Here is an 11,984-nt window from a genome sequence, read left to right as displayed (position 1 = left end):
TTTATTTTTAAAGGTAACATCTTTATTATTATTATTATAATATTTATTAGTTATTATTATTATGCAGAGATGAGATTTTTTTTTCCCCCTTTGATCACAGAGCAAACAGTTTGCTTTTGAAAATGTTAATGGAGTCCTGATTTAAAACATTTTTTCTTCCCTTTTTTTTTTGTTTTTGTTTTTGTTTTTTAAAACGTTGCAACAGGCAGGATCTGGGATTCGATTTCCTCGTCCTACACAAAGAAAGATTCTGGAGTTCGGACTCCTAGCCACTAGCGGTAGGTCCTGCCTTGCTCAGTTGTCGTCATCTCAGTGTGGTTTCGCCAGGTGGGGTGGGTAGGTGGGTGGGAGGGGAGGAGTTGGAAGAAGGGAGGATATTTGTCAGCTATGTCGAGTCTTGGTTAACAACTTTGCCTCCATTCATGGTTGGTGTCCCTGAACTTTTTCTTGAGCGTCCTTGTTTTTCTCCAATTTCATGCAGCGATGGCTCTCTGTACATGCACACTGCAAACAGAAAAGACACCCATTAACAGCCCTGAAGTCACAGACATTACTGAACATAATGAATTATTTCTTTGTACATGAGGCTGACATTCCAGCCCCAATGATAAAAACACATACACACTTACAGAAACCTCAGTGACCCAGCAGTAGATCCTGTTACCAAGCAGGATCTGTTACCTGACCTCGCTGCCAGTCAGATCCTCCTTCTGTCTCTGGATTCCTCCAAAGGCACAGATAGAAACAGGAGATTTCTCACAGATAAGTCTTTCTAGGTTTTCTGTGCTTTACTGTTTTTTCATACTATATTCATATATACAAAATAAACATTCCAGTTCACAGCACTGTGTATTGTCTCAAGATGATGATTATAATCTAATAACAGGTCCAAGAATTACCAGGTCCCCAGCCCTTAACCTCCAACAAGAAGCCCTTCAGAATCTTGAATCAAAACTACCCTTGCATCTGAACCATCCACACCTTCTGGGTGTCAAGCTCTGGATCTGGAAGTGGTGACTCAAGCCCATTTGGCTCCTTCAGCCAAGAGCTGAGGTCTGCTTAGCACTTCTTATTTTTTTCCCCTGTAAATCAAGACAGACAGCCAAGGCTAAGTCCGTGAGCAGACACATGGGGCTAAATTCAGTGACAGCAAGCCAGAAGCCAGCCCAGCTCTGCGTGGTCACCTGGCAGCAGGGCAAGATGGAGGGCATCTTCTCTCCAGACCTTGGCTAAGCAATGTGTGTCCTATAAAAATGTACTTGCTAGAGCCTATTCAGCCCAAGAAGGCAATGTCTGCCCAAGGCATGGCACATCCCCATGTTCTGTGCAGCATAAAGCATTTATCCAAATCACCACATGGACTAAGTCCTCGTGGCCATCCTTGTGCCATCTGAGGTGTACCAAAGCAGGGGCACGCGCTGAGCAGCTCAGCATCTCACACCAAAGGGAGCATCTCTGATGAGCTCGTCGCAAATGTGGTGGGGTGTAGATGTGAGTGAAATAGTGAGGCATTTCAAGGGCAGGCACATTGGAGCCTCAACTTAAGGCAGGCTCAGACTGCAAATGTCATGCCTGGATCTTTGCAAAAATTAGGATAGAAAGAAATGATTGTGTACTGCTTCATTTTGTAAAGCTGTCACGTCACAAACAATGGCACAAAGCTCAAATACAGGGGATAGAGCCCATCAGGTTTTGGTTCCGGGTAATCAACAAAAACAAAATTTCAAAAATTATCTGAAGAAATGAAAAAAATACCCCACGTATAAAAAGGCTATGTAAGTGCTTATATTTATAACCTCCCCTGATTTTCAAATAAATCCTGGCAATTAGAGGCAGGCTGCAAATGACATTATTGCTCTGCATTTTACTCCTAGCTAGATAAACAGTTATAGCAGTGTGCAACAATACAGGACAGAGATGAAGTGCAGTCAACTGTGTACTAATAGGAGGGATATTGCATTGAATATATGAGCAGTGAAAAAATATTACTTTTCCCATAGAGTATTTTTCATGCAAGGCTTTCAAAGCAATTTAAACACACACACTGGCTGGGCCTCCCAGTGTGGCTGAAAGGCAGGTACTGCTTTGCTAACTGTTATTGCTACTGGAGCCATTTTTTGATGAAAATGAGAAAAAAGAGAAAATGAATGACTTGTCCTATGGGTCTAGGCCAGGATGAGCAATGCCAGGACTGCCCATCAGCTGCCCAGACTATCGATCCTGTGTGCATGCTGCAAGGAAACTGTGCAGCACGGCAGCAACAGAAAGAAAAAGGCTCTCACATCCCCTTTCAGCTGCTGAGCTGCCCTTGGTAAGTGTCACTCAACAACCTAGTGACGGTGAGTTTGCCTGTTGTGGCAAAGTACCTAATAAAATCTTAAAGAACAGTATGAACAGGTTAACAGTTGAGGAAAACCTGTGCTCTTGTGATTTCTTAGCCTGAGTTGCAGAGCCTTTTGATGACACTGAGGAGGCACATCACTTCTGTGACCAACCTTATTCTCTGATGTGATGTTTGCCCAGCAGAACTGAGTATTTGTGCCGGAGTTGCCCTGACATTCCATACACAAAGTTCTGACTCAAGTGCAATGTCATCTTCACCGTGACTTCTCTGGTCCCAAGTTGGAGTTGGAGGGACATCCATGAGTTCTTCCCCCATGCAGCTGCATGCACTAAGCTCATCTCACCCCCATCAATCCCCAGTACCCTATCAGGCTGGGCCAGACACTTAACCAAAAGGGCTGAGCCTAAGCAAAGCCCGCAGCAGCAGCACCACGGCACATTGCCTTTCCTCAGCTCCCTGCCTCTCTCCACGGCCTTTGGGCAAAAACGTTGAGCCGCTAACAAGGCCCATAGAGTAATGAATATAAATCAGGCTACAGAAGTAAACAACATTTGCAGTTAAAAATTAAAGAAATCCTGTACCTAGCAAGCAAATAGGGCAGGAATTAGAAGTTTATCTTCCAGTCTAGTGCATGATACAAGTACTGACATGGGGCACAGCTGGAGGCTGCTCACATTGTGCTTTTCAGACAGAGCTGTCAAAGCCTCTGTACCAGACAGGCTGTGCCAACAGACCATGCCAGAAAATCCGTAGCAGCATAGGACAAGTGTATTTTCAGTGTTTAGATACACGTACAGTACCAGGGTATCCAGTATTTATATGGCACCACGCATAAGATAGTGCCTGGATATTCTCCTACACAACAGGCTTGTGTACGCGTGCTGAGCGATGGCCATCGCTCAGCAGCAACTTCAAAGCCATGTGCACCACAGCACGCAGGTGTGTGTGCACACAGACACATGGGTGTGTACCCACACAGCTGCACAAGAGTGGGGTTTTAAGGACACTGTGACATGTTGTGCAACACAAGCTTTTGGATTGCAGTTTGTTACTTTTTGTACTGATGAAGCTTGAGTGTGACTCATACGCGGAGATGTTAGTCATGGACCAGGGAGAGGGGGATGTTTGCAAACGGACTGTTGTGAGTGCCCAGATCTTCCCAGCTTTAAAGTACATTTTTGTGGTTCAGGACAGGTCCATTTGGGGTCCCTGTGCATGTATGAAAACACAGTCCTTGTCACCTGCATCAAGGTAAACTAGCAGCAGCGTGACACTCGGAGGGCTGCTGGTGCACACAGCACAAGACAGCTTTGGAAGGATGAGCAATTTGGCTAAAACAAGAATCCCCTCCCTGCTTTGCCTTGCTTCTCCCACCCACACCCACACCCACACACCAAGCCAAATACAGCCCTTCATGTCTGAAAACCAAGCGAATACTTTGGAGCTTCAATCAGATAATCAGCTCCTATGTCCCAGATTCTAATCAACACATCCATATTCATGCTTTAATTGGAAAGTGCCATTAGCTTGATCTGCTGAAGAGCCACAGGCATAAATGGGGGTGGGGGGGGGGGGGTGGTGGTGGTGGTGGTGTGTGAGCAGCAGTGTTGCTGCACCCATGGCTGGTTCTTGCAGCTTTCAATTCTCTGCTTCCCTGCTAACCAGCAGTGCCTGCCATTCCCATGTGCAAGGAAACAATTTTGCACAAAGAAACAACTTGCAAATTAGGTAGGAAGGAGACTGGGGGTACAAGCAAGGGGGAAGGGGGTGGCAGGGAGCATCCTTCCAGAAGGCAAAGGCATGGAGGCGTCTGCCTGTCACCCAGGAACAGCTCAAGCTCTCGCCTGTGCGCTAGCACAGGATCCCAGTCTCATTTCTGCTTTCCAGGCATGGCAGTGGCACACCACCCAAATGGTGAAATCTAAATCACCCTGTGTGGCTTCCCTGGGCGTCAGGGACTGCCTGAGTTTGAGAAGCACACACCATTTTGTGTCCTGATCCTAGTATTTCTCACTTGGCATTGCTGCAAGTTGAGGTGGTTCAGGGGATGCAACAAACTCCATTTCTTTCCTCTAAAATATGGGGAAAAGCAGATATATTAGATATATCCCATCCATCCAGCTTCACTCCTGGCTTTCCCTGCCCCAGACCCTAGCGACTTACAAGGGACTAAATTTTTCCCGAGTTGCCGTTTAGCAGGTAGGCAGGTCGTTAGCCCTGCAGGATCACAACGCAGCCCGATGGCAGCCTGGACCCGTGTCTCGGCAGGGCTGGGCACACAATCTCTAGCAGGCAGCCCAGGAGACAGGCTCTTTCCCCTGACGGATGCCACAGCTCCGGGTGTTGATATCTGCAGTAGCGACTGGATTAGCTAATGCTTCGGTAGAGAGACTTAATTGTCTGAGCAGCAGCTAGGGGCAGGAAGGAGCAAGTGATTATGCACCCTCGTTTTCTGCCTCTAATTACTGTGTTCTAAACCCAGTCCCAGCTGATGCATTTCAGAGGCATTTGAGCTCGCATCTATCTGGTGGCTAAATACACAGGATGCTGCCAGATGGAATCACAGTTTGTTCAGGTAAGAAATGCAGCACAGGATGACAAAAAGCCAAGCAAAAGCATGGTTAAAATACATTGCATTTGCCCTTTAATAAGATGATTAGGAGTTTGATAGATGAACAAGTGAGTTACTGTGAGACAGAAAACATACCAAAGCCTGCCCACTTGAAAGACAGACCCAAAAGAGGAGCTGTGTTAACAAAGACTGATAAAGAGTGTGTGGTTTTGTTGGGTTTTTTAAAGAACACTTTTTTAGGATGTTTTGTGGATTAAGGTGATACCTTTGAAGCATTTTCACTAGGCCTACCACATCCTCCTGTTCACCAGGGTCTTGTACTTCTTTGCCACATCTGAGGACTCTGCTTTAACAAATCTGGAATGTTGCATCCCTAGGAAAACACACTGGGAAAGATCTGGCTGCTGTTCCTTGCACACGGATATTCATCGGTGGTAATAAATGGATCAGACTAGTCATTAACAGGTCACCTTCATATCCGAGACGTGTTCACGTCATGAGGGCTGAAGCACCATGAGTTTGGAGTTAGGGGCAGCTCTGCTGATTCAGATGGAGGAAGAGTTGTCTTCCGCTTTTTGTGGCCAGATTTGCCACCCCAAATACATTCTGGCTTGGGCCAGGCAGGAGATGAAATGTAGCTCTATTAGGAGAGCAATCTGGAAATGATGTCTTCAAAGAGAAGGAAATATAAATAATAGAGCACATCCACAATAAGCATGTGATAAATTTCTCACTTAAGTGACTGGAAAAGTCTCCCATTGTTTGAGACGGGTTTGGATATTTAGGGGAAGAAGAGGCACTGTGGACAGTAGTGTTTGTCCAGCATTAATCACTACAGACACTTAAAGAGACTGAAATTGCTTTAAAAGATTACTTGGTGTCCAAGTGACAATTATACTCAAGCTAATTTCTTGCGCAGTCTGGTTCAGTCTATATGTCTGCACTTTAAGGGCTCATTTAGCTCAAATGATCAGTGATCAGAAATAAAAATATCAGAAGAAATGTGTTGCGTATGTGTGTTTTTAACCAAAACTGGCACCACAGAGTACATTAATTGCTGCCTGCCAGGCTGCTTGCCTTGGCTTTGCCTGTGCACAGATGGGAGAGGAACTTAACGTTTCCCCTGTTATTACTTCGTAAGTTTTTTGTGCTTTCATATTGATTAAGCTTAATGCTATTTCCAAAAACAAACAATTCCTACTTACACTAAACCAAAAATATCCTCCTATCAACCAAAACCCAAAACTTTTCCAGTTGGTATCTAGTGACTTTCGCACAGAACACCTCCAGCATCCTGACAATCTACAGGAGTCAAAACCCTCTGTGGGATTAGCTCAGCGTAAAGTTGTAGCTGCTGAAAGCCATAGATAACACACATACATACACAGATACCACTGTATAGATATGCACATGTACACATATGTAGTCCTTAGAAATTATCTGGGAGGATATTTCACATTTATTTATTAGTTTACTGTGCATCTGCAACTTCAAGGAGAGGACTTCTGATCAGAAAGCAGTATGAAGCAATGGGAGTCAAATGAGCTCCGGGAGCGATCTGGGGTTTTTTGTTTCCTTTCCCTGCGAACACTCTCTTTGCTAAGCTGCTGCATAATTTTTCTGCACATAGCAAACAACTGGGAAGTTTCCTCTCAGAGATAATTGCAATTGAAGTGGTGGGTGAAGTGATTCCTAGCAATGTATGTAACACCTCTCCTTCCCAGGGGACCAGATTCCTCCTCGCATACATTACTGTATCAGCCATCACGTGGCAAGGCTAATGCTGGTGGTGGTACCCGGGCAAAAGGAAACCTGGGTGTGTTACTGCAGGCCAAAGCTGCAAAGTACGGGCCTGAATACGCAGCAAAGCCCACACGCTGGGGCATGCCACAGCATTTAACAGAAGGGACATGCAAATATAGCAGGGGAGTGCTTTGAATACTTCCTTAGAGTCATGACAAAGAGAAAGAAGCTGTTAAAACAGGGCAGGAATTGCCCCTTTTCTGTAACATCTCTGCTTGCAAGCTCTGCTCGCAGAGACTTTGATGGATGCAGCACAGAGAAGTCACGTGGAGCTGAGCGTGTTTTACTCCAACCCTCCCCACAAGCCTCTGCTACCTACAATGAATCTTGGGCTTGGGAACTGAGTCCTCCGTCTGGAGTCACAGTCCCAGACAGCTGAATGCTCTGGGAAGCTGACACGTGCCTCGGCTTGGGAGACTGCCAGCTCTTTGATGCAGCAGCACTCACAGAGGCTGACTGCAAAGCATGTGGAGGAGGGAAGGGGTGGAGGAGCCCTTAATTTGGCTGCCAACTTCCAAAGCGCTCACTCGCTCGGGAGGTTATGTGACAGCTGTGATTGAAGCAAGCGTGGGAGGATGCAACTGCAGGAAAGGGAAGCGCTCGGGCTGGGCTGGGTTTTTCAAAATGAAAGCCAGAGCGGCATTTGCTGCAATGAGAACTTCACTGTGGGTCAGGGACCTCTATTAAGGCAAGGCTTTCCACAGGGAGAGCCACAGGAATGGCGTAGTTTAATGCATGCAAAAGACAACCATTGAGCCATTCAGCAGACACCACGCTCACCACATCAAAAAAGAAGCCTGGATTCAAAGGAACCCACTGATCAGTGCCAACACCCAGCCAGGCAGCAAAGAAATACCAGAAGGAGCTGGAAACTCAGCTGTGAAAGCTAGCGCTTGCAAAAGACTCGCCTCCCAGCCAAGGCAGAAGAGGAGGAGACAGAAGAGAAGCTGGTGATGAGCCCAAGGCCTGAAGAAGGCCCTGTTCCTTAGCAAAACTTAATGAGGGCTTAGGGCACTAATCCCACTAACGCCTCAGATAAACAAGAAAAGACTGCCAGCTGCAGAAAAGCTGTTGAAAACAAGCACAGGACAACAGGTTCCAGGCCGTTCTCTGCTCTTCCAACATCTTCATCTCCTGTGCAAAGGCCACAGGTGCTCTGGGAATGCTGAGCTGAATATCTCTCATTGCGCTTTGCTTCAGTGGACCAACAGATGATTTCAGCCTGCCTTCCTGAACTGGCCTTCATGCATGCTAATCTGCCCCTGCACCTTACCTGGGAAGCTGTTAAAACAGCTACCAGTGCATGGACTTGGCTGTGGCCTCCACCACTTGTGAGCGGTACCTGTGAGGAAAGCATCAGTTCATTCCTTCTCTCCACGTGTCCAGCCCTGACCCCACAGCCAACATGGGGGTAGTCAGAGGGGGCATGGAGCGGTGTAGCTGAGGCCAGCCCCAGGCTGCTGTGTCCCTGAGGTGGCCACTGTCAGGTCCAAGATGGGGTCAGAAAGGTGTACCTAGTCTGGGGATCCAAAAATAGTGCTTTTTCCAAGCAACAGAAAAAAAGAGGTCTCCTTGTTTCCAGAATCAAGTTAATACCACTTAACTACTACGCTTATCACACTACATCTCTCCATTTATCATGGACCAGCCCATAAAAAGCAAAATGCCCTGGCACAAGCCTGTGGCACACTTCAGTACTGTACAGTCAGTAGCAGGAGGGCAAAACTTCAACTCCATGACTTTTACTGAAGCCTCACGCTGTGATGAAGATGTATGGCATGACAGCATCTCATCTAACTTTGGACATCTATGATAAGGTTTCTCTCCTCCCCAGTGACTAACTAAGATGTCTTTACATACAAGAAAAAACAGATTTAAGGCATCTTAGGGTAGACATATAAAGTCAATCCACAGCTGTGCTGATAAGACCCATTTCTCTTCTCGATACTATGAACAGAGTGTCAAAGTCTAACATCAGGTGAGAGAAATCCTCTCTCTACTGACTCTACATGGGACTGGAAACCCCCTGAATGATGTTGGGAAAATCCTCACAGAGAACCCAACGTTATGGTCACTGCTGGATCAGATTCATTTTGAATTGCTGGCTGCTCGAGGGCTGTTTTCCTTTCCCAGTGACTTCTCATGTTGTTGCGCTTTTAAATTCATCCTTTAGCACCCCAAAGCTGAGACAATGTGCAAAGTTTATTATATGGGAAGGAAAGCAGATGAAATGCTAAGAGTGCAGCCCAGCACCTTTCTGAAATGTTACAAATATTGTCCTTGCTTTCTGGTCCTGCACCCCAATATCTCTATCCAGGAAGCCCCAGACCTGAACCTGCAAACTCCACCTCTCCATACCCCCCCATGGAGAGACGAGACAGATTCCATACCTTCAATGGGTTTGGGTACAAAATGTGATGAGGGTTTGGTTTTTTTCACTCGGTTTCCCTTCATAATTTGACCTTCTTTATTGAGTCCCAGGAACCACGCTCGTCCGGATTCTTGCTGCCGGTACAGCGTGGAAGAATAAATAACATAGTAGTTTTCAAAGACAGATTCCTTAAATTTGCACTCTGGTGTGAAAACATCCTGCAGTGAGAGAGAGAGAGAAGAAAAAGCAAAGGAAGGAATTAATCACTGATCTCCTAAATTAGGCATCACTGAGTGATACACAACGGTCACGCATTGCAGTTAGTTTAACAATAGAAAACAACAGGCATCAGCAATACCAGCTCCCAGCAATAACACACATCTAGGTAACTCCACACTGAAAGGGAAGGCTCTCCTTCCCTGGCAGAGCTATGGTTTGTAAACCAGCCTACAGTGAACGGGCATGAAAAACGTGCAGGAAAAGTCCGGAATTTACCAGGATTTAAGACTGAAATACTAAGCAAAATTAAAAAAGAGAGCTGAGAAGCAGAGACAGCCTTGCTGCTCATCTGCTGCTCCCAATGCCTTCCCCTGGCTTTGCCCTTACCTTCCCTGTGATGGGCAAGAAATTTGCAATGGTCCTTGTCTAAAATATTGAGGCTTCTTCAAATTCTTATGGGCAAAAGGCAGTTTATCAGGGGTACTTCAGTGGATTCGGAGAAACGGGAGTACAAAACCAAGTAAACTATTTATTTATTTTCAAAAGCAATGGAATGAAATGCTGGCACAAAGCCTGGAAATCTTTCAATAAAGAAAAAGAAGTAATTTTAAAGATTTCTGACATAAGTATTTCTTCAGATACTGAGAACTGGTCCCACACCTGTGCAGGAACAGAGGACACATGGGTCTGCCCCAGACATCCCCTGAGCCTGTGCAGGCTGTGGGGGTGGCCCTGCCTTTGCCACTTGTTCTGGCTTTGCAGAAAGTCTCAAGGAGGAAACTACACTCAGCTATGGACCAAAACTTGTCATGTCCCAGTAACTTTTCAAGATTTTAACAGCAGGGAAATATCAAACCTCTTTTAAAAGAGCTGGCTGGCCAGCTGACTCTGTGGCAGTGGGCTCCCAAACCTTCACTGAGTCAGATGTGGTTGTTGATGGGTTGCTTTTTTTTCCCCCAGACTTTGATTTTGAGCAGAAAATTGAACCTGGCCAAACAAATTCTCCCACTGTGTTCCTTAAAACGATGACATTCTTGCAAGAAAAGCTCAAGCGACAAAGAATATGCATTTCCTGAAGAAAAGCTGCTTTAACAACAAAATACCTTCTTGTAAGACCCAGACAAGGTATCTTGGAGTCCTGTCAGTGAAGGCAGGTGCTGCTACAGGTGAGCGATGCTCTCTCCCAAGCCCTTGCCACTCAGAAGTCTTTGGGAGCTACTCCAGCCTTGCTACTGGAAAACTCATGACCAGCATCTGAGCAAAGCATCTGGAGTAATGCCACATTTTACTGCAGACCTCATTTAAGAGTGAACATTTTGAACATTCAGCAACACTCAGCTATGTGTCCCCAAGCATTTTGGGGGTTACACAAAGTGCTGCTGGTCTGACAATTAATCCAGTGTGCAGCAGACCTAAGGGGCCAGGCAAGCTTGAAGCCAGGGAAGATAAAGCACAGCAGAAAGTGCGGAGCTGTGCTGCACATGTGAAGTTTGCATCAATCATAGCACCACACAGATAAAAATGCTGTCAGCCCAACAGGTCATTTTGCCCTATCTGAAGGAGTCTTCCTTGCTGGAGAAATAAATATTTTAAGAAGAGAGTGAAATAAGTTAAGAGAGATCTAGATGACTTAGAGCACTATAAAACAGTGTTTGAAGTAGCTTCCCAAAAGATCAGTGTTTAAGCACTCCTCAAATCTTCTCTTTATCTCCAGGCTTTGTCTTGCCTTGGAAGACACAGCTCACCCAGGAGCCAGGGCAACTGGCTCAGGGGCTCTCCTTGGCATCAGGCCCAGCCAGGCAGCAAGCCCCACGATGGAGAACATCTCTAAAATCAAACTGGACAACTCAATCCCCTTTCCCATACCTTCATTACCTCATCAATAAAAACTTATCAAGAAAATTCCCTTTAGGGGGACTGAAAAGTGTGTAGGCTGTGAAGGATAGCTACCAACTTGACCAAAACATGGAATTTACTATGCATGAGATATCTGCATTTTCAACGTCTGTTTTAATTTCAGCATGGAACAAAGGCTATTTTTTATTTTCAATTAAGAAGAAATATAAAAAGTAATGCATTTTGGAAATGTTGATTCAGAAAGAAAAAAAAAAAATCTAGATTTTACTTAAAAGTTATTGAAAATCAAGTTTCCAGATAAACAACTATTTTAAAAATTACAGTATAATATTTTACAACATGCAGCAGTAGTTCATAAAAGCAGATGCCATATTGTATATCAACTTGCACCAATAAAGCAGCAAAATTATTATATTATTTTAAAGCAAATGTATATAAAGACATCAACCTAATGAAGATTTAAGAAAAATAAGAAAAAATAATGATTTCCTTTAAAAGTTTAAGCTCCCCCACAAGCAAACAAAACTGTCCCATTGTTTTTGTGAGTTGGCTGGTTGATTCCTCATCCCCCACAATTCAGTTGAAATAGCACTTCAGGACACTAACCATGGCAACAACACTGAGAAACATGCCAGCTCTGTCCATTCGGCAGTTTAGAAAACCCACAGATTTGACAGCTAAGTTCTAGTTAAATAATGACATTTTTATTTATTATTATTATTATCATCCTTTTTCTTATGTATATCACCTCATCAGCAACAGGTAGTATCCCATTGTGCCATGTAGGGACAAACACACACCGGGATGTACCTCTTCCT

At 45.0% G+C, this 11,984-nt stretch overlaps 1 protein-coding gene across 1 annotated transcript; it reads right to left on the bottom strand.

Moving 5' to 3' along the window:
• Window positions 1–158: 158 nt before the first annotated feature.
• On the bottom strand, window positions 159–9,308 carry LOC104162644 (fibroblast growth factor 12; the record flags this gene model as incomplete). Its single annotated transcript, XM_009701423.1, has 2 exons — window positions 159–504; window positions 9,110–9,308. Coding segments are annotated over 2 exons (318 nt in total), but the record flags the coding sequence as incomplete, so codon positions are not given.
• Window positions 9,309–11,984: the final 2,676 nt, after the last annotated feature.

This window comes from Cariama cristata, unplaced genomic scaffold (genome assembly GCF_000690535.1).
Source record: "Cariama cristata isolate BGI_N322 unplaced genomic scaffold, ASM69053v1 scaffold37675, whole genome shotgun sequence".
Taxonomy (NCBI): domain Eukaryota; kingdom Metazoa; phylum Chordata; class Aves; order Cariamiformes; family Cariamidae; genus Cariama; species Cariama cristata.
The sequence above is the reverse complement of the archived record's forward strand: the minus strand, read 5'-3'. Positions and strand labels throughout refer to the sequence as shown.